Genomic DNA, 23916 nt, shown 5'->3' with positions numbered 1-23916 from the left:
GTTCGGAAAAGTACACACGCTCCTATGTCACCCAGGGCTTAACGGCTCTTAATGGGACTATTAGGAAAGATTTAACAGCATCGAGACGCACTTGCAAAAAATTCAGGCATGTAGGTGGTAAAGTGGCCTGCATGACCTCGGCAAACCAGACAGGTAAACAGCAGTGGCATGTTCTTTCATGCCCCATACGGCAGACTTTCTAATTTGGATGAAATATAAACTATAGGCTGCAACGGGAGAGCATAAACTAAACAAGCGAAAAGCCTATAGCCTCATTTTCTTTAAGTCACTATCAACTCTACTTCCATCAGGAGGTACCTAGTTTGACTTTTTTTTAATTAATTTTTTTAGGTTTATTATTTCAGTTCCTTATTGGTTACTAGAATTAGCTTATCAACCGTGCTGTACCAAAGGGTCATGAGAGTCAGTTCAATAGTTGGAAAATGAAACTCTCTGTTCAGACAATCTTCAATATATATATATTAAAAAAAGTGAGGCACTTCATAGGTGTAAAGCTTAGATTACGACTAACCACAGGCATTACTCCACAAAAACGAATGAAGATAAAAACAAAACAAACAAAAAAACATGGAAACTCGTCATACGCATGTTAACTAATATAATGTCAATCAACAAGAAATAAAATTCCTGGAGCTTTGTGTTTCCTTGAAGCCTATATCTGTATATATGTGTATCCTCTGGCACTGTGCTACAGACCGAGATTAAAGACACACTGTGGAACATTCCAGGTGTCACAAGAGCATCTGTACTGTAAAAAACAAAATATAAACAAACATGGCCGATGAATATGCTCTGCTAGACACCGAGAATGCAACTTTTGATTAGTTTTTCTTTTGTTTAGCTAGTTTTATCCTACTATATTTAAATATCTTACTATATTTTATCTTGTTTTATTTCTTATTTAGGCCTACATGTAACCAAAACGTTTTATTATTAAAGCAGAACTAGGTAATTCATGCCCCTAGAGGCCATAAGCGCCACTGCAGGTGTCGTAGCATGTTGCGTTTATTTTACTCATTAATTGTCCCTGAGAGTAAATACTACGCTGACAGAAAAGACAAAGGGAGAGAGGGATATTGTACATCCAATTACACAATGGAGAGCTTTTTTTTCCACTTAAACTTGGCTGTAAATACTGTTTAAGTGGTGCTAGCCCACAGTTCGCTTTGCTGTTAGCCTGTTAGCTTCTTCTTCGTGATTCCATTAGCGTGTATTGCGCCTCCAACTCAGAGACGGGAAAGTTGCAATTGTGGTTTTCTGGCCAGAGACAGTTTACCACTTGTATTACCCCCAGAGAGACAAGGGAAAGGATGTATTAAGCTAAACAAGTTACTTAGTACTGCTTTAATGCTAGTGCAAGTTTCATGTTGCACCACCACATGTAAAAGCTAATGTAATAAAGCTAATGCTAATTTAGTGAATGTTAACTACTTGTAATCAACGTAAAAGCACATAACATAATTAATTGTTGTATGTTGTTCTCATTATAGGGTAAAAAACATAACATTGCCCAACAACAATGTTTTAATGCCAGATTTGATTGCTTTTGATGGACGACCCCAATTCCTACCTGAAAATGACCTCACCGTGGAATGAAAGAAGCCGTGCTATGCGTATATACACAGGACTACAACAAGCTGCTTGTCGCCGCGGCGGCAGTAAACACCTTCCTTAAGTGCGTGAGTATATTGGAAAGGTGGGGGGAGGTCATGGAAATGCGCCGCGTCATTAAACTGTCACAAATATACAAGTACAGTAAAGCTTCATAGTAGTTCTAGTTTCGCTCGAGCTGGACGCCAGCCCGATGTGTCACTAAAACAACACGCGCTTTTGCCTTCAAGTTCACGGAATAGTGCAAAAGGATTTACTGCCTGTTTGCAAATCTTAATGGGAACAAATCTTTACAGAGTCAGGCGGAGACTATTATATAATTTGTGGCTTTTTCTTTTTGCCGTTTTAACAGAACACAGAACAGTTTAGATTAGCTTATTTTTTATAGTTTTGGAAAATTGGCCTTGCGCAGGGCCAAACTTGTTCTACGTCTTTGCCAAAACAACTCCAAATGCCGTGACACTGTTACAACCTGGCCACGGCTTCCCTCCCCCCCCTCTTTTTTTTTTTTTTTACTTGAGCTTGTGCGGTTAGCTAGCCCATGTCAGCCTTTCAAGTCTGTCCTCTTGCCCTACCTGACGCTGCATTCGAGGTTTCCTGCGCAGAGTGGTGAGTTAGCACACAGGCAGCCTGATGCAAGCGCTATTTGATACGCTGAGGTTTCCCCTATTGACAGTTAATGGGAATTCCGTTAGCTAGCAAGATACTGTGCACACAAAAAAGAGAAGAGGACAATCGGCGTATTGTTACCATAAAAATAAATACGGCAGAGTATACGTGGGCAGTAGGAGATAGCAGATAAATGAAGACAGACTTTTATAATTTGGCCCAAGCTCTATGCTCCTTACATGGGTTTTTCAGGCTTCTGAAACTACTCCAGAAACACTAGCCATGTAGCTTCTTATAGTATAAAATTAGAATAATATATGCCAAGAAAATGCTAATAGGACTTAGTTATAACGAAATGTAGTAACACAAAATGCCAGCAGAGGGCCATAGTCTTTATCTGCAAAAGTAATAGAAAAGTAAAACTATTTTTAAGAGCTGGTCTTTACACTTTGTTGGTTAGAAAAAGGCTATACTGATCTAAATCAGCTGAAACTAAATATCCAGAAGTTTCACTTCCTGATTTTCACACAATAACCCTTTAAGCCCTTCCCACCCCACTGCTATTGCTCCCCTGTGCTGTGCAGCTGTTTCAATAAAGACAAAAAGCATTTCCTGGATACATAGGGCCTCAGGAGGAGCTTTTTGGGAGGAGCTATTGCAACGCTAAGAAAAGCCACTGGAGAAGTTTCAAGAAGATTACTCATAGTTGCGCTGCCCTTTACGCTAAGTAAAGCTAAAAAAATAAATAATACTAAAGCTGTTGATGTGGCCAAGAGGAAGCGCAGGTAATTTGAGCGAAACAATCAAATTCTTTACTAAAACTCCAGATTGGACGTGAGACTCATTGATGTGGCAAGCGCGGCGGCCATCTTGTGCCTGGCTAATCCCTACAGCAACCGATGCTAAACCAGGAGCAACATTTTCATTGATTCAACAGCAGAATGTGAGATACACTCATGGTTTGTGATTGGTTTATTACTTCTACATCGAGGAATCTCATTCAGTATCAGGTCATTTCTTTAAAACATCTTGTTTATTAGTCATGTTGTTTAGCCGTGATTGCATTGTTTTCTACATTCATTCCCAGGGTTCAGTGGTTAGCACTCACTGTATCATTATCACATGTTTAATAAATATTGGTCATGTAGTATTAGTACAGAACAGTACAGAAATACTGTTTTCAAGGAAAATTCATGAACAAATGTAGCCCTGAAATAACAAAAAAAAAAAAAAAGATAATAACAGTATCAAGGAAATAAGTGGTGTTTCCATTTGGTTACATTGCACTGGGTTAGAAGGACCAGGCACAAGACATATGACTATGGCCATGTCCTATCTAGAGTTTTATTAAATATCTTTGGCTCTAATGATCAGAACTGGTCTGGCTGAAGGGATGGAATACGCTGGAAGTATTTTTTTTAGCTGCGGATAAGAGAATTTCTCGCATGATTAAAAAGTCTAACAAGTCACTATATACACAAGCCCTTTCAATGAAATAGTGATTAATAAAGCTTTATCCCAATGCCAGTGTGCTTTTGGACTGCCAGGTTTGACACTCTAATAAAAGCTAATTGGGTTCCACTTCAGAGAAACTAATAAAGCCGTTCACACCAGCCCCTGCCCCAAGAGTGCATTCAGACTTGTTGCTTTGACTGAGGCTTCTCGACACAAGCGTGGATATTAGGCAAAAGCCATAGTGCAGAATCAGGAACAAACAAGCTTCCCAACAGTGCTGATGAAGAACACCTTACGCTATCTCCGCTCTAGATTAGCATGTGTGTGTCTGAAACGCTCCACCAATCTTCTGCACTCATCGCTCGCAAGATCAAAAAGCTCTCCAGCATCCAACATTTCTAAATCAAAGCGAGTGTCATCCAAAAGGGAGTATCTGCGCATCAACAAGCAGATAAGAGTATATCAGCGCACTTTGTTATAAAACTCTGTTTGCCCCGAAGCCCCGTTTTCATCACCCAAAAACATGAACTTTTTTAAAGAATTTTGAACCGTTTCCAAAAACATCACAGCGCGCACACGGAGAGTTTTTTTTTTTTTCAAGAACATGACATCACAGTGAGAGAGGAAAGGAGAAGCTTGCAACACATCTGGCTTTGAACGGCTGATCTGCGGCTGGCTGTCAGGCAGATGGGAGAATGCCTCAAACCTTTGCTGATAGTTTGGCAAGGTGGCACGGTATTTAGATCTCTCGGCGCGCAGCGGGAAGGAAGGTCCCAGGTAGAACAGTACGATTTTAGGAAAGTGTCTATTTAAGCTCTCACTGTCTTCACCGTGATCGCATACCAAACTGGCTGCTGTGTCTGGAAACCGGAATATTACTGCACGCATGCACACTCATCACAGGGACACACCGGGACATAGAGGATATTGTATAATGGTATTCCTGCGTTTGTGCTGCAGAACCCACACAGGGCGGTTGCAATTCCACTCCTGACACGGTTTGCTTTCTCTAATAAGGAGCTTGTCAACAGCACCTAAACTGATGAGGGCTGCTTTCCACACATGAGAGTGAACTGGAGCGTTTTCAATATTCTTATGCCTTGTTTCCATTTCAGAGGCACCGTGCTGGAGGGGTTATGTTGGCCAAAAGGGCCCTGAATGTCGCTCAAACTATGATGTACAACTCAATTTAAGCCTCTAGTTTCCTGAAAGGTAAAATTTAAATTACAGTCAGTTAATCCTATTTCACTGAAACAATATGATTGCCTGACTCCCAAGATGGATGGAACACAGAACAAACTTGTAGGGGCAGCTGCTACAGATTGTATTTTCAGTACTGGTAAAAAAAAGAAAAAAAGACAGAAAAAAAGTGTATCTGAACCTTGCTGATGTCAGGGTTTAGCCGCCTCCAAATGTAAAACAAGTAGAAAGTATTTTCCTTACCTCTGCATAGGTTCTGATCATCGACGATGAATCCTGGAGAGCATTGCATGGTGCGGGTGCTCTGAGACACACCCGTCCCTGCGGGGAACAACCTTGGGGGCTGAGGCTGCACTGGGGCCACAGGAGCCACCGGGGGCCCCACCTCTGACACCACATCTGTGGCCTCCTTACTGACGTAGATCACCGCATTCTTAGGCAGGCACAGATAGCCGCCAAAGTGGTTGATACACTGCATCCCACCTTTACAGGCATCATCCAACAGGGCACACTCATCTATGTCTGAAACAAAAGACCCGTGTGTTTATCCACTTCCTTTGATGGAGAGACAGGAGCTCAACATTCATATTTTCTCTCGGTAATTACTATTTAAATATTTCTTCAGACTATTGTTACAATGGATACATTCACAAGAGATTACAATGACTCAATATCCATGGTTGAGATTTGGATTTGGAAAATAAATAGTGATGTATATTTTTATATAGGTAGCCTAAAATAAATAAACTATTTTTCTTTTGCAACAGTAGTAAGGTCAAGAACAGAATTACAGGCTCTTTGGTTATCTTGCATGTTGTTAAAGTGTTTCAGAAACGCTTCTGTTTTACGATTATCAATTGCCAATTGTGTCCAAAATGTTAGCAAATAGTGATCCCTTACCCCTGCACTGCTCTCTGACACTGTCATATTCGTATCCTTCAGTGCACTGTGAAAGACATGTAAGATGTTGTAAATCTGATTTAAAAAAAACACGTCTGTAAAACGCAGAGGCACTTACTGTGTAGGAGATGGGCTCCTCAGCCTCCTGGGACAGGACGTGTGTGAAGAGCGCACAGAGGCACACGCAGATGCCAAGCATGTTGAACCAAGCTTCGATCACCCTGAAGACAAGAGGCACAAGAACTAAGAGGCTGGAGAGGAGCGCGAGATCATTTAGGGGTTGACAAGTCGACACGTTTTAATACCCGGTATTACATCACTGATGGCATTGCTTAACGAGTCCCAACATCTCCCGCTGCTGGCGTGATGTTTATGTTGGCGCAGCTCCAGCTAAATCTGCGACTTCAACTGTTCAACTGAGTGAAGTGTTTTTCAGCTGTTTTTCTCTAAAAGGATTAGTGCGTAAAAGTCGTGCGTAAACCTGCCCCCGTGTGCCAGTCAGCGTTGAGTCAAATTTGTTGCATGCCAGTTACATATCTTTAATACATATTTAATGCAGCATATATCTCCAAACAGTGCGTTTCTCATAACTATAACTGTCCACATTAAACAAAGCGACCCCCATGACGTACCTCGATACCTACGGATCCCCGTCTGTTCTGACCGCGGCGAGGTGAAACTTTTCTCCTGACTCTGATGGCTCGTTGGGCGCTGAGCTGTGGATGTTGATCAGATGGTTGCGGGAGCGCAGGCAGGCAGCACTTGGGATGAACATGCGGTGCGTAAAATATGACATGCTGGGGGCGGTGTACCGGAGCAGGTTCTCCTCTCATCGGCTCCGCAGCAGCATTCGGCTGCACGGGCTCCCTCTATAGACTGACAAAGAATACTAACTCAAAGATGCCATTTGTCTCAATTTGGACAATTATTATGATATACAGGCTAACGCTGGAAACAGATAACAACACTACAACCTAATAATCTGAAACCAGCAGGGGCGTGTCCAGCTGTTTTTCACTGGGGAGGGCCATTAAAGGGGGCACCTAGCGTTTTGAAATTGAACTGAACTTGTAATTGACCCACACTTTAATCCTTACATGCTTTAATCCCGAAATTTACTGGAACCATAAATACATTTACATATGAGTCTGGAATCACACTTATCTATTTATACACCAACTACTATTATATTCTTTGCCCCTTGAAAGTTTAATTTTACAAGTTGTTTCATAAGTGCATAGTTCTGGGCTTCCAATGGCATTTATTGGACACGTGGTCTTTGGTATTTTAAGTAGGTCCAGTAGTTGGGGTGGGTGAGCAGCAGGTGGCAAAATCCCGTCATGCCGCTGAAGACCTCTGTCAGCAAGTACTACATTAGCCTGTAATAAATTTCAGTGTGTTTACAAGATGCTTGCGATTTGGGAACATCTGCTAAAGTTGGCATGGCTTTCTGGATTTCCCCGGGGTGAAAGAAAAAACAAAGCAAAACGGCACGTGGTTAAAGCGCATGTGATAACGGTGTGCAGTTATGAGGGGACTTGGCCCATTATTTTCTGTCAAGGTTAACCTTCTGACCCTTCTGACATTACAAAGCTGAAAGTTCTCCTAAGGTTATAAGCTAATGGCTTTAGGCGACTTAAGTGCAACTAAAAGCCTCTGAGGTTGTATTGAGATTCAACGTTTAAGAGCGATCAAAGACGAGGTGCAGGACCTCTCAGTGCCAAATGAGACACAGAATGGCAGCCGAGTTAGATGTTCCCTTCTGAGAATAACAATTTTCAAAGCAACTTGGGTGCAGTAAAGTGTGGCTGAGAAGGAGACTCTGAGATACTAAGAAACAGACTTCCAAACGACAGATCAAGAAATAAAAAGAAAGTGCTTTGACTTATTTGATTTTAACTATTTGCTAAATGATTTCTTGCACTTTTATCCTCAGGGAAGTCCCACTGAGATTCAGAATTGATGTGATTTTAGTGGTGGGTAAACCACAGTACTAGGCAGAAACCTAAGCAGAACATGCCAACTACTGCGCCACATATCCGGCAGACCGCAGTAATGAATAACACACACAGAGACAGTGAGCTGGATACAAGGCATAGACGTTTATTGTCAAAGAGCAGTTACACAAAACAACATTCCTCTGTAGACTCGTAGCTGCTGTGATGCTTCTTTCGATGCTGAAGGCACTGCATCAGGTACTGTTGGCTCCTCAGCATCAGCCAATCAGTTCCTGATGCAGTATCATCCGCATCAGAAAGCTCCTGGTCGCCACAGCTCCACCTCCATGAACTCTTAATGGCGATAGGTGATAACCCGTGCCATAATAAAACAACTATTACCATTCTTTTCATCTGACAGGAGCACAATGGCCTCTACTGTACAGCGCGCTTCACTGTAAGTCAGGGTGGCAGCAGAAGCATCTGGAAAGTGAATTCATGCAAATTCGGAGTGGGCATGCATTATGAAGGAGCAGCCAGAGATGAGGCTGGACTTCAAAAGGCAGCGCAGCGCATGTGGAGGAGCTGCGGAAGGGAGCGAGCGAGCAGACACTGAAGCGCTGTGGCCTAATTGCACTGACATCTTCATTGAGGGCTCTCCATCTCTTTCCCGCCAGCTCCAAAGGGCGTCTCCGCTGCGGGTCCACGGTTCGAGCGGCCGCGGCGGTGTTTAGCATAATCCCAGAGGCCATTGTGAGAGCAGCTAGTGAACCACTCACAGTTGCCAGCTGAGATTTCACCAAAACACAGCAGAATATGAGCGGATGCGTCGGGGAGAGGGGGGGAGGAATGTGGAACGAACGAGAGAGTGGACAGCGAGGTGATAGTAATCGAGAGGGGGAGACTTGGGGATCATAAATGCTGTGCGGGACATTCGGCTTCTCTTGTTCGGTCACTCGGTCGTGCTGTATAGTCGTACAGCAGGGCAGTTATGGGCTTGCCCGCGGTGCTGTGTGCGGCCTGCGCAGTGGGAGAACATCAAAGAGCTACAGTCTCCAGCGTGAAGCGTGTTTTAACCAGGTGGGCTGCACCTGTTGGCTCTAACCTCTAATTTAATAACCTGCCTTCACTTTGGCTTCAGACACTCTGCACCAGCCCAGCTCTGCAAACGCAAGGCCCACAGATCCGCGCTGATATTCTATTGTGGGAAGATGGTTATTTAAAGTGTGAAATCCTTTTTCAGGGCTTCAGGAGCGGGGGAGCAGGTGGTTTCTAGGAGCACTTTTTTTCTTTCTTTTTTTAAGAAATGCACTACTTCAGTGCAAAACCTGTGAGCTGTGACGAAGGCCGCACGCAACAAAAGGAGGGTTTAGAATCTCGCCTGCACATTTTATTCTCTTTTATTTGAGCTAATCTAATTGTACAATCTCAAAGCCAAAGAGCAGGGTTGAGAAATAAGGCAGCCAACACTTTTCATACTTTCTACACACAGTTTACCAACAAGTAGCAACAGATGAGGAATGAGATTGGGAAATGATGGGCATCAGTAATGGGGAGACAAATGTTTTAGGGCTCAGTTTTCAGCTTCAGGGGGATGGATTAAAAAAAAATACAGCACTTATGATTACTCATGAATCAGACTTGAGAGCTTACTGATGAACGGTTAAAGACACACCGCGTAATTAGGATTATACTGTTAGACAACAGAAAATGCTACTTTTGCAGGGGATAATCAAAGAATGGATGTGGATGAGGACCTCTTAGCCCCCCGCCTTAACCCAGTGCATTTTCTCCTAAGACCTACACATCATGCCATCGTCACACATTTTGTCACTTGCTACTTTATTTTTTTGCATTTTCGCCGCTTTTTTGTCACTTTTTGTTGCGTTCGTCGTCACTTTTGTGTTGCTCTCATGTGGTATTTTTTGTTGCAATTTCACCACTTTTGTGTCACTTTCTCATTTATTTTTTCATCACGTTATCGTCGCTCTTTTGTGGCAATTTTGAGACTTTTTTCTTTAGAAATTTTCAGATTTGGGTGAAGGCAAAATGTGGTCGGTTCAGGTGGCGGTTAAGAGGTTAAATTTCAGACTCGGCTGACTTTAGTCAACATCTCCATGGAGACGAGCTGGAGACGTCCCTGCTCCCAAACTACAAAATAAAAGCGTGTATTTGATTCTGTTAATTGGGTGAAATGTTAGGCAGTGTGGCTTTAAACTAATGTTAGGGGGTTAGGAGGTGTCTTAAGTTGTGCCGACCTATATGATCTTTCAAATTGCAATTTTGAAACTAAACTACTCCTATTGTAGAAGATATCCTCAGTTCGACGTAACTGCTTTTCTGTACTCGCCTAAACACAGAACACATTCACGTAACATATCTGCGTCGAGCGTCCGTCTTCAGTGTGACGGCGTGCTGTGTGCGACGCCGCTCGCCGAATCTCTCCAGGTGAATGTGAGAAGGCAGCACATCACAGTTGCCTGCAGAGATTAGCCGGTCGGACTCGGGTCTGTGCGGTGGGTAAGAACGTGCTCTCGTTTAGGGGGGGAAAAGTCAATGGGGCGGCAGATGGTTAACACAGATCGGCCCCGTTGACCCCACCCCGCTTCCCCAAAACGAAAAAAAAGAAAAAAAAAAAAGGTCTCCGGTTACCATGGCGACTTGACCAGGGCACGTGCCTCCCCTTTGTCGATCCGTAGCCTACATCCTCCTGGGGGTCAGCCGCGCATCCACCGGCGGGTCAAATGTCAGCGCTGGCCTTTCGCCGGGAGGTCAGCGCTCGGCCGCCTTCGACCTCTGACCCCTGAAACAAATTGGGAAATGGGAAAAGTGAGGAGAGGGAGAAAACGTGGTGGTGGTGGGTGGGGGTGTGTGTGTGTGCGCACAGTCAAAACATTTGCATAACACTTGGACTTGTATGTCAAATGTTTTAAAGGAAGTGAATCATGTTCCAGGGTTTTCTATTTGAAAAAAATAACTGGGCCTCGGACTAGTGCAAAGAAGTAAGAGTACAGTAAAGCAATGAGATATTTCTCCAGCCGACACTGTGCCTCCCTCTGGTGGTGAAGATCATGCAATTTTAAACACAGCCGCCCCATTTATATCGTGTAATAATGCAAACAAACCCATGTACCACCTTTGGACCAGTGAAAAGAAACAGACTTCCAACCCTAAATGCCATCATGAATACTTAATGCTCAAGGTTTGCTGACCCAAAGGCGCCGGCCCTTTCTAAACAAAACAATCCGAGCTGCGGTTTGAACATTTGTGGGGTGTTGTTGGGGAGGGAGGGGGGTCCCCTTTTGCCAGAGGTGTAGTAGTTTCCCCATTGAGTCCCGGGCCGCTTGTTGGGGAAGATTCAGGTCACTGCACTGCAAAGTGTTGCTTGGGCGTTGACAAAGGGGTAAAATAGGAAAAGGAGAAAAAAAAAAAAGAAAGGAAAAAATCTAAGTTTATTAAACGGAACAGGCTGACAGTCCACACTTTGTTAGGCGCCGAATGAACAGAGTGGTTTTGACAGGCCTAACCTCTTAAGCTTTGGGTCCCACTGAGCTCGGCACAGCTAGAGCTAAATGCCATCTGTCCCAACATCATGAGGGCCCACCCCCCCCTCCCTTTACACCCCTCGAACCTGGCCCTTGATACTTGAGCAGGAGAACGGTGCCACACTGATATCAATGCTGAAAATGTGCTGGAAATGAAAGAACGCAAAGCTTTATATCATATGAACTCGCTTTTGGCTATCACGACGTTAAAAGTTGTTCATTTATCACATTTTTGTCCATGATACTAATTTATCTGCAAATTCCAAATACAAGATGGCAGCGTCTTTTTTGGGGTGGGGGGGTGGGGGGGGGGGGGTTAAAGTCACTATACCGGATTTTATTTCTAGAAATTGAACAAAATGTCCTCCTTTAGTGTATCCTAAACTCAAACATATGTGGGAAAAACACTATCTAATACTAAAAACCATGTGTATCAATTTGATGAACTTTCAAGCTATTTCTCGTAGCATTTTTGTGAACGTGACCCTGCAAGTTATGAAAAGTGCCAATAATTTGGATGCGACAAATAAGTTAGGAGAGTTAGGGATGAGTTTGGACCACAAGTAACATTTTAATATAGTGGCTTCCTCTTTCATTGTTTTCAGGTACAGGGCCTTTAAAATGCGATCATGATTTCACTCAGTTTGACATAAAATCGTACATTTTTATCTTTCAAATGAAGTGAGAGGCGCAGGTATCCGAGGATTTGCAAATAAGGATTGGTTCTCAAAGCGGGACGCATACCTCTGGGGGTACTTTGAGCCTCCTGCAGCTGCAATATCTTTCGTTTATATTATTTGTACATTTAGTCCTGCCTTATATAGTCCGGTTCACTTTTTGATTTTTTCAGAAAAACACTCTTTACATTTGCTCTGATATGTAAAAAATAAAAAGGGTGCGATAATAACATTTATACGGGGAGTAAAAAACGTAGCTTGGAGGAAATTTACAAAATGTGGAAAAAAATTATATTTGCCATTCCTATCAAAAAAGTCCATGGAAACTTGTCATATTTTTCATGGAGTTACGCCGTAGCGATGACCAGAACTCCTCATTCACCCTAATGGGAAAATTGTATAATTGCACAATTTTACCAAATGACAAGGGCAGATGGAAATATTGTTTTTCTCATTGCTTATACCATAAGGTTTCCAATATATAGTTTTCATACTCTCCACCAAAATCCCACAACAGTGGAAATCTAAACATAGTGAACTGGACTTATATAGACTAGACCTGGCCCACATACAGTTTCCTCATGACTTTTTGATGGATTTGATTGTCTGCAAAAAGAAACATTTTCTTCAAAATCAGAAAAGTGTAGCCCTGTTCTTGGACCTGGTGTCTTCTGGATGGTCTAGATCAAGCACTACTTTAACTTTTCACACCAAGTTCTGCCTCATATATTTTGAGAAAGCTGGTTTCTTACAACTAGATCATTTCAACGGAGAGAAAGATCAGGTCCAGGCACTCATATTTTGCAAAAGTATAAAAGGCTTTATTAATATTTATACTTTTGCAAAATATGAGTGCCTGGACCTGATCTTTCTCTCCACATCCCATGGCCTCCTTCCATGAGCACCATTTTTTGCTGGATACCAGAAGCTCCCTGTCCTAATTTCTGTTATAGATCATTTCAACATCGCATTATTGGAATAAAAAGTGAAAAAAAAATGGAAAAAGGCACCAATAAGGCCCACTTTCAGCTGTAAGACAGACTCCCACACTTCCACGAGGTCGTCCCTGTCACATACCGCTGCCCTTACAGTGACGCGGCCCATTCAAACCCACGGCTATTGTTCTCTTCCGTTGGTCTCTCACTGTGACTCATCAAAACCAATTTTACTTTCAGTTTTCGACAAGAGCCCCCCCGTTTTACGCTTTGCTGACTTGCGCGTACAATAACCCCCTCCCTCTACCCCCAAGACCCCGGCAATAATGATATCACCGTGCTTTTTCGTTAGCTGTCATCCGGCGTTAGGAGCGGAGAGGAAGAGGCTGACCCCGCGCCCTGTAGCCAACGTGGACGCCTTTGCGCTTCATTAGGGCTCCGGGGTCTGCAACTGTACAAGCGATTGTCTTCCCCTGGACAAAAAGACTGACGCACTGTAATCGGTCGGAGGTAAATTCATCAAAGGGTGGGGTGACAATGGGCAGAGCTGTTGGACCGACGGGGCAGGTCGGCAGCGGGGGCCTCCTGCCGGGGCCATATTGTAGAGTTTGTTGACGGTGCGGGGACGATGAGATAACCGCGCGGCGTGAGAATGCGAGGGGCCGGTTGCAGATGTGCACTGGGGTCATGTTTAAGGAGGATGGAGGGGGGGGGTTGGGTCTGCAGGGCGGCCAGGACGACCCTGAGAGCAGCGTGCGGACAGTGGCTAAAAACAATTGGCATCTAAGTGAGCTGAAGTGACAAGGGCATTTGGAGCAGTCTTTCCGTTGCATTCAGGGAGCCCTACTGTAGGAGAGGGGAGGAATGAGGCTCGATCTGGGGAGGGACTAGAGCAGCGGGTCTCAACTGGTGGGTCTCAGGCCTAAGTGCTGATACATTAGTTTGGCAGTTTTAGATCGTCAGCCTCATTATCAGTGTCTAAATTTAACAGGAGTCTGAGTTTTTAAATACAATATACAGCGAAAATAAAAATAGCTACTTAAATAATTTGATTCCGGTGGCGGTTTGTCATGACAGGGTTAAGGTGGGTCTGAAGCCACAGCACTGAGAACCACTGGACTGGAGAACAAGGCCAAGGCACAAAGGAATTTTAAAAAGCTCTGATAAAATGGCACTTGTCACTTGTGCTCCTTAGACTAAACGCGTGAATGCAGTTGGGCACCAAAACACATGCGAAACGGCCTCCATCGCTATTTAATTCATAGCACCACGTGGAGTGAAGTGCTGCCATTAGCTGCACTGCAGCCTCGCAGCCGACGCCTGACTGTCCGCACCATATTTACATCCCATCACAGATATAGGCCACGTAATTCCTCCAACTCGCACTGTAACAGACACTATTGACTAGCTACAATTTCATTGTATGAGCCTCAGAAGCAATATTCAGCCATCTAAATGTGAATTTATGTCTCATGCAAATGAGGGAGTGCATTTGGACGACTGCAGGAGAGGCCTTTTACCCCGAGCATCGTGTTATTGGCCTCTGACCGAGTCAACATCTCTGTTCCATCTCCTACATCTGACAGACTGAAGACTAGGTTATTGGGTAAATCTCTCAGTTTCATGAGTTTTCATTTTAAACCAGTTTTAGCATTATGGCGCAGTCCCATATGTAAAACATTACTGAACAACAATTACTAACAAACCACAGAATAGTGTCAAATATCTCTCAGTAAGAGGCAGAATGATGAAAGCCCATGCCTTTGGCCGCACATATTTCCTGATGACTGCAGTGATCCAGTCTGACCGTTTGATTACACGCTCCCGTCCCAGTGATAAACCCTGGACAATTACAGCGTATCTGACCAGGACAGTTATTGGTTGCTTTATTAGCCATATCGCAACATTGACTGGAGCAACGTATGACCTTTGCAAAGAGCATGTGTCGACGTGTGAACTGTGTATTATTCCAGCGCGGCCCTCACCACGGCTTTGACACCAGCTTTATTCTATCATTACTGTTTGCTGCTGTTCCAACTACGATACCCGAGATAATCCGGAGTGAAGCTGTCAGCTGATCAAACCCAGTCTGATGGAGACCTTGACCAAAAGCATTGATCTCCTGCTGTTATCGCTCCACCTGCGGCTGCTCACACGCCCTCCGCAGCACCTCTCCCACCGCCGCTGCCCCGCTACGTCTTATCCACAAGCCAAGGTCTGAACACTGCACAGAAGTGCACATCAGATCCTATTTGGTTACAAGTTACAAAGCAAACAACGGCTTATCAACATGAGGACTGAAGAGGTGTCTGGGTGCTCAGAGGAGGTGCAGAAAGCAGGTATAGGAAAGGTGAAGTTGATAAAAGCTGACGCTGTGATGGGGACCTCCATGCTGCACTTTAGAACTCTGTCGTTTACTTCACAAATTGAAGCTTTGTACGATCCTGAATATCTGGGGAGAGTGTTGATGTGGGGCCGAGTTACAAGTTACGCAGCGTGATTTAAGGCGCAGTCATAAACATGAGGCGGATGAATGGATTTCTGAACAAAGTGCAGAAAATGCAGTGTTGCAGGTAAAACGCTGTGTAACTCTGGCCCAGAGAAAAGGACAGGAGGGACCAGAGAAAGAGCAATGCGGCTCTGTGTGCATTTGTGATTGATAGTCTGTCTGTGCGAGAGCTGACTGAGCAACATGTACATCTCCCTTATTCAAACACTTAATGGCACGAACCAGTCTGGGCCATGGTGTATGTGCGGGTGGAGCCATACCATGTAACCAGCCGTCGGTATGGAAGCTCACAGCGTCTCCTCTGCCGCCGTGCAGCACTGTGGACTGGAAAACAGAAAAACAACATTAAATGTGTAATACTCCTGTCCATTACTGGATCACCAGTAGAGTGGAGCGCAACACACGCTCCTGTCACGTCTGAGAGTCTAGTGCCAGGACATGTGTGGCCTGGCGTCGGGCCAGGCTGCCCCACAGACAGGCTGCAGAGTGCTGACACATCGCGAACATCAGCCAGGGAGAGGAGACCTCAGGGAGAGGCTGGAGCATCGCCACAGCAGCATCACTGCACTCTTTCACTGAGACATGCACTTTAGATACAGGACAGAGCTACATGACCGGGCATTTCCACGCTGTTGTGTTCTTGGTTAAATAACTAGTAAGAACTAATGTCAGAATGTGGTTTCACTGTCCATCCAATAAAACTGCCTGTTTAAGACATTGTTACTACTTAAATGTTAAAATACCAAACGCACAGAGAAATCAAAGGTGTGCGGCGCCGCCGCCATTTTGGAGCAACAAAATCATTTTCAGGTAGGGAAAGATGTAGTCCCTCATGTTGTCCAAACACTAAACGCTGAAGGTTTAAACAGGAGCTCCAATTAAACACGAGTGCAATAGAGATTAAGAAAGCAACGACTCTATTGAGGCTGATTCTCATTACTTTGATTCACTCCATGTGATTGGAATGGCCGCCCTTTGTGCTTAGCATGGCATGCTAATGAGATTGGCAGAGCGAGCATGTCATCGATATGCACAGCTATAAGCAGCAGGGCACTGATTGATGATGCAAACCTTCTTCCTATAGCCTTGTGTGTGACCCCTGACTCCTGGGCCCTCCAGGGGTTAAACTTATTACCCTTTGACTCGTGTGACCTCCTTTATGAAAGGAAAGAGATTGAAGGATGACCACAGCTCAGGTCCGATTGGCCACTCTCTGACCACACTGTGGCCAAAGGGCTGACCATCAAACCCTAGAGGGAAGTGACCCCAGCCCTGCCACACGCTCTGTGGATAATACCATTAACAGGTCAATACAGGCCCAAACAGAAGGGACAGGGCCGTTTGAACACGAGGGGACCAGGACACGCGGCACACTTCACCTGCTTATCTGTGGGGCCTGTTTCAACAACTGCTCCTCAATATCATCTGTAAACTTGTGTTGGATAAACCAGATTGTCAAAAAATTTCACATACTACACATAATAAAAATCTAATTTAAGAATAAATGCTATCATTGTAGAATAGAGATATTAGTGAAAGCAGAAGGAGAAATACTGCGGCATATGCGCGTACACCTCTGAACACAGTATTGAATACAGCCAATCAGCGGAAGTGCTGCCACACAACATGGCCCTGGTGCTGAGGTGTGGGTGTTTGCCAGTACAGCATGTTACATGCAAGACATGTGCTCTTACACTCTCACACTTTACACGGCCCGGCCTGATGAGCCACAATCTCATCATCTCACCTTCATATACACTCGATGAAGATTACAATTAGGCTTTGTTTACGAAATAATACTTTCAGTATGATGCACTGCTCGATCCCGGATTGTACCAACTCAGGCCACCACTCCTGGCACATGACTAACAGGCTCACAGCACAGCGCCGTATCAGTTACAGGGATAAACATGAGATGTAGAATTGGAGCTAAACAGGATCACACATAGGGTCTACACACAGCGTGAAAAACATGCTTTGTCCATCCTCCCTGTAGATTTAAGCAACAAAATCATTCAATGTGTGTCTGAGTACAGCAACATGCACCTGACGCCTGGAACACGCACAATTAGTTAGACTCAAACACAGAACTACAAGCACATGTTCTTAGAGTTATCCAACACAAAGTGGTGAGGAGCTTGTAAACACTGAGGCGCGCACATGTCGTCCCACTAACACACATTAGCAGCACAGAGGCTACTGGGTTACTCAGGAGGAAGCCCCAGAGCAACAGTAGCAGCACTAAGACTAGTTCTGATAGAAGTAGAGTCAGAACACACAGCAGAGTACCTGGTGAAGATCCATGTGCGCTGCAGAAGGGTGGGACACCTGCACGCCCTGGCACGGTCTATCCAGCGCTCCTCAGCCTCAGACTGCTGCCTCAGAGCAGCGCGTGTACGAGCCACATCGGAGTGGGTGTGTGTCAGAGGGAGGGGATCCCACCCCTCCTCCGCGGGACTCTGCTCCTCCACGGGATGGAGGGGTAGGTGGGGCCACTGCAATAAAGCAAACACACACACACACACTTCAGTACGCTTGTTATGTCCTCGCCTCTGCCTCTTCCCGCCTCCACTCTAACATCCTCCTGCACTACACTCTGTCCCCTGTCCCACTGCTCTGTCCCACACTAGACTAACACGAGGCAGCAGCAACAGCAGTGGCACATATGCTGCTCGGGCTGGTGCTAAACTCCCATTGGGCTGCAGTGGGACAGTGCTCAGATGAGGCGGGACGGGAGTGAGAAGAGGAGCGTCACCAGGAAACACCAAACACGTAATGCACTCGCAGAGCTCTCACCGTGACCAGCCCATCAGCCACTTCACCATCCTGCCCTGGACGAGTCCCTGCTGATTTGGAAAAGCCCCCCTCCCTACATAAATCATCCTCCTATTCCATCGGCCGCACGTTACATTGAAAATATTGATTTTCTCCGTTCCTCGTCCCACCCCCATCACAGCGCTTTGATTGCGAGGAAACCCTTCACAACAGGCACAAACAGGAAGTGGGAAAACTAACCAAGGGTGTGTTTCGAGAATGGCGGATTCAGAAGGTCCACTCGACAAAAAAAATGGGACAATAAAGCACTTAGAAGTGCACCTATCGACCTATTAATTTAAACTCATCCCAATCAAATATTCATACAAACACCAGCTGTCAATTTACACCGAAAATACACTTTAAATGCTTTCTGTTAAATAAAAAAAAAAATGACCAAAACCAAGTAACAGATCAAATGAAAGGTGTGAAAGGTCTTGCATCCCGCCTGACCTTCGGGAAAGGCACTGCTGCCGTTTCCATGGTAGCAGCTGAGGACACTTTGAACTCTGGCCTTTGCTTTGGAGCGCTGACCAAAACCTCCGGGGTCAATCCAAAGGGAAGGTCACGGGGGGTCAAATGGTAATGACCTCTGCTCTGGTTATGCAACTGCGGCAGCATCGGGCCCCTGCGAGAGAACGCACACGTCATCCATCCTAATCAGGGAGGAGCACCTTTCCGTTAATGAGGCAGGTGGTTATTAAATTGACATTTCTGGGCCGTAGCTTTTTTGTGTATTGTTTTTCTTGTGATTTGAGTCCTTTTGGGATGTTTTTGCAGTGTGGTCTTAAGCTCAGTAACAATGATCAGGACGGGGCCCGTTCGACTGGCTTTCCTGCGGCAGAGCGGCCAGGGTTTTGATATTGCTCTGTACTTGTATCATCTTTTTGCACCAAGGGTTGAAAGCATCCGTGTCACATCACTGCATGTGCACATATGGTATAACTGCCAATCTGAAAATGCAAAAACACAATAAAATGATGCGTGTTCCTTCAAAGTGTTGCGATTGTGTAGTTTTAGGATTTATGTTTTTAAATAAAGATTTCAAGTTCCTGTTCACATTTTAAACAGGCATTCATATTTGAGACTGAAATATGAACAAAGACTGAAATATGAACAGAAAGGATTTCTAAACTAAAGCATTAGCGGGTTTTACATGATGCATCCTTACGGACACAGATGAAAATGTATTACCTAAGTTCCCAAAGTGGGTGTCAGGACTAGGGGTGGGTTATATGGCTAAAAATATCACAATTTTCTTTGGCATAGGTCACGATTTTGGTCACGATTCATGAGCTCTTCAGGAGAAGCGATCTTCTTCTCCTGAAAGTTCACACTTCACTGTAATAGCTTAAATCTAAGTCGCTCACTCAGAGCTCAATAGATTGCCAATTATCATTATCAAAACAACAACAACATCAATTTCACAAGAAATTACAAGTTATATCGCAATATCACTGAGGTCCTCCTTCCTCCTGCAGCTCCCTCCGCTCCACAACAGTCTTTCACCATCTTCTCGTTTGCCCCTTTTTTTGTTTCCTGGAACTCCTCTTGTGATGCCTCCACTGTGCTGCAGGTTTGGGGGACCTTGGTGCCTCTTCAGTGTCTCAGAAGAAGCAATTTGTAGGTCTCAAATGGGTTTAGCTGATAAGAACAGTTTGGAATTTCTTACTTTTCTGCCTAAATTGGTCATAAAATGTGGCCTGATCTTTATTAAAATCACAAAAATTAGTAAACAGTGCCTGCTTAAACTAATACCACCCAAACAATTACATTTTATCTTATTTCTATTCACAGGACAGGGAGGAAAAAGTGAGTGAACCCTTAGATTCAATAGCTGGCTGATGCTCCTTTGGCAGAAACGACTTCATCCAGACGTTTCCTGTAGTTACAGATTAGAAGTGCACAACGATCAGGATGAATCTTGGACCATTCCTCTTTATAAAACTGTTGCAGTTGAGTGAGATTCCTGGGATGTCTGGTGTAATCATTTTCTTGAGGTCATGCCACAGCATCTCAATGGGGTTTAGGTCAGGACTTTGACTGGGTCATTACAGAATGTGTATTTTATTCTTCTGAGACCATTCTGAAGTGGATTTGTTTCTGTGGTTTGGATCATTGTCTCAATGCAGCACCGTCCTCTGTTGAGCTTCAGCTGTTGGACAGATGGCCTTAAGGTTTTCTGCAAAATATCTTGAAAAATTTGTGAATTCATTTTTAAATTGATGAGGTTGTCCAGGCCCTGAGGCAATAAAGCACACACACAAAATGATGCTCCCTGACTATACTTCACAGTGGGGACAGGGTTTTGATGTTGGTGTGCTTTTCCATTTGTCCTCACTCCTGACGTTGTGTGTTCGTCCCAACAATTCAACGTTGTTTTCATCAGTCCACAGAATATTTTGCCAGTATTGCTGTGGAGCATCCAAGTGCTCTTTCGCAAACTTCAAAAGGGCAGCAATGTTTTTTTTTTAGACAGCAATGTCTTCCTCCGTGGCGATCTCCCATGAACCCCATTCTTGTTCAATGTTTTACGTATGGTAGTTGTGTCAACATAGATGTTGGCCTGTGCCAGTGATTTCTGCAAGTCTTTAAGTGACACTTTAGGGTTCTTTTCTTTGCAGGACAGCCACTCCTTGGAAGTGAAGCAACAGTGTTGAACTTTCTCCATTTATAGACAATTTGTCTAACTGTGGATTTATGACCATCAAGACTTTTAGAAATGGTTCTGTAACCTTATCCAGCTTTATACAAAAACATTTCTTGATCGTAGGTCTTCAGACAGCAAGGCATGGTGCACATCAGACAATGCTTCTAAACTAGAGTGTTTTTCAGTGCCCGGAGCAGCTTTAAGCCACACCTCCGTGACTGGACTTCAGGTTGGCTCACACTGGACATTAAATGTCTGCTTAAACTTGTCTAATTAGCTCTTGGAGGATCCTTAGCCAGGAGGTTCACTTACTTATTCCATGCTGTCCTGTGAATGTTGGTATTAGTTTATGCCGACACCGTTTACTCATTCTTGTTATTTTAATAAAGATCAGACCACATTTTATGATCAATTTAGGCAGAAATGTGAGAACTTCAAAACGGTTCATATACTTTTTCCTCCCACTGTACCGTTTTGCAAATTTAATTGAACACATGTTGACATAGTTAATTAACATTTCGCAATATGACATCTTCACATATTGTGCAGCACTGCAGCCGTTATTGCTTTGATGAAATGTTAAAACTCCCTCTCCATAAATTGCAAATGTGCGTAAATTTGGAGCCACTGATGACTCAGCACTATACGAGCCTAAGTCTCACACAAACTGGCCCAACACATTGGCTCGTGGTTGACCAACATTTATAGATGTTGCTGATAAGACTGGACATTAAGTGACAATTTTGCACAGCCCCTTTCTGGGTATCGTCCCTTCCAAACTTATGACAGAGTCAAGATGTGCAGATGATGTATAAGGCGAGAGGAAGAACGACAGGGAAACTGGGTTGGGAGTGGCACAGGGGGGTCCGGCAGATGAAGGGTGGACGGGTGATCAGAGGGGTGCCAGACACAAAGAGGCCAGGGCCATGGCCAGTGGCACGCGATGGGCAGATTAAGCAGCGTTTCCTCCCCTAACTGAAGCATTAGGACACCTGACTGAGTCCCGCCAATGGCAGCCGGCCAGGGATTTGTAGGAAGAGGGTGGAGGGGGGGGGGGGTGTTGAGGCTGGGGCTCTCCTTTCAACCCCCGCGAACACAAAGAGGGGTGGGGTTGGAGAGTTTGGGGCTGGTGGCGCGGAGTAGAGTGCAGGAGAGGAGTAAGAGGAGGAGGAGGAGGTGGGGCAACAGGAGCCTGCCTCTTACCCCTCACCATCTGCTGCCCGGGCTAAGTGAGGACAGGGCAGAGAACGGGGCGCATATACTACAGCCCCTACACACACACGTGCGCACCTGTTTGTGTGCTTGTGTGTGTGTGCGTGGAGCTGGCTGGTTGGTGGGTAGTGCTACAGCAGATGGATGGGGCATAGCCCTGGCACCGGAGCTTCCATGTTAGTCATCATCCATGGCGTAAGGCGCGCCCTTCCCCCACATTCCTAACCCCTGCTAACTAATCCTCAGTGCCAGCCAATTCTCTGTGTTTCTCCCGGTTCTGATTAAGACCTCTGTGATTAGGGCCCTACGAGTCGGACGGGGGGGTGTGGAGTATAGAGTTGTTTACAGTAAATTTATCTCTTTTCCCGCCCACACCGATTTGCTTTGACTCATTTAACACGCATAAGATAATGATCCCTTTTGCAAAATGAATAAATGATCAAATCTGCATCATTTCGCCTTGAGACACACAAACAAAAACAAATTAAGTTCACTATCTGTGGCAATATGATAGTAAACAAAATGTTACTTACACGTACTGTAGGTATAGGTTTAAGGGAAGACACTCAAGCAAATCTCTCTTTTTTTTTCTTAAAAATTTCCAGGCTTTAAAAAGTTTGCTCTCCTTAACCTTAATCTGCACAATAACACAGTTCCATTACTTCACTGACAACTTTCCTCTGAGCTTTTGAAGTTCTCATAGAAAACTGCAAATGGACAACACCTCCACGAAAAGTAACAGCTACAGACAGCGCACTTTTCCCGAACTGAACTTTTGATTTCATTGAACTCCAAGTCAGATTTATTAACATCACAAACAAGGTGAAATTTTTTTTTTTTTTTACTTATGTCCCCCGCCTGTGAAAACTATTTTATTTAAAAACAAGATATCCAAAATACCCTCCGGAAAAAACACATACAATTTGTATAATAATAAAACCTACGAATTATAAACCTGGCTCCTAATGCGCAGTTTGATTTTGATCCTTTTTAACACTCAAAAATCTTGCAAAACTTCATTATAATTGTTACTAATTCACAGACTAAGTTTTTAATTGTGGTTTCAAATGAGTCTTTCTATGCATCTGTCCCCAATTGTTGCACCAGCACTGTGCACACTACAGTAGCGGTATGACAGGCCGCATTCCCGCATAAAAAGGGGGTCAGAGCAACAGACAGTTGGGTCTTGCCGGGCACTAATCTGAAAACGCCTGTTAATCCCCGACACAGAGTGCCCTTCTGGAGCCCGCCGTGTGTAGACAGAAGCACCCGCATCTATACGAGTGTCCATAGGGGCCAGTCTGATCCCCCTACAGTACAGTACACGTAAGGCAGAAATATTTACAGTATATATATATTCTCAGTAAATATACTTCTAAAAAGGTCCAATATACATGTTTTTCTTTTTTCAGACATTGATACCAAAGTCATCCACACCGTCCCGTTCTATGATCTTTTATTTTTGTCTGTCATAGGAGTCCTGACACCAGAGGGGACCCTATTGAACATGTTTTTCGTGGTAGTTGTCATGTAAATTCATGCCCGTTCTGGAAATACGTCTACATTTACGGAGAAAAAAAAATACTCCTCTTACCGGTGCTTATGCAGAGACATTTACAGCAAGAAGAGCCAAGTGTCTGAGTAAAGCTGGACACGCAAACCAGAGGCGTCCAGCTGCCAGGACACACAGGGGAGCACCGTGAAGCTGCCCGGCCACTCTGGAATAATTATGCCATTTCTTCCCCCACACAATGCAGCATGAGTGCAGGTCACTGAGCATATTCAGGCCTGTGTTAGAACAGGGAAAGCGACGGATTTGGGCGCTCTGTAATGAATACACA

At 44.5% G+C, this 23916-nt stretch overlaps 1 protein-coding gene across 1 annotated transcript in view; it reads right to left on the bottom strand.

Annotated features, from left to right (window-relative positions):
- Positions 1–18019, bottom strand: part of efemp1 (EGF containing fibulin extracellular matrix protein 1) — a 35902-nt gene extending 17883 nt beyond the window's left edge. The window contains exons 1-7 of the mRNA XM_079559997.1: positions 17689–18019; positions 15660–15723; positions 10386–10536; positions 6429–6672; positions 5915–6017; positions 5797–5842; positions 5140–5418 (exon numbers count right to left, since the gene is read on the bottom strand). Of these exons, the coding sequence (XP_079416123.1) occupies positions 5140–5418; positions 5797–5842; positions 5915–5995 (406 nt within the window). The 5' untranslated portion in view covers positions 5996–6017; positions 6429–6672; positions 10386–10536; positions 15660–15723; positions 17689–18019. The remainder of the gene's footprint in view (positions 1–5139; positions 5419–5796; positions 5843–5914; positions 6018–6428; positions 6673–10385; positions 10537–15659; positions 15724–17688) is intronic.
- Positions 18020–23916: the final 5897 nt, after the last annotated feature.

This window comes from Gobius niger, assembly GCF_951799975.1.
Source record: "Gobius niger genome assembly, chromosome: 7".
Lineage (NCBI taxonomy): Eukaryota > Metazoa > Chordata > Actinopteri > Gobiiformes > Gobiidae > Gobius > Gobius niger.
The sequence above is the reverse complement of the archived record's forward strand: the minus strand, read 5'-3'. Positions and strand labels throughout refer to the sequence as shown.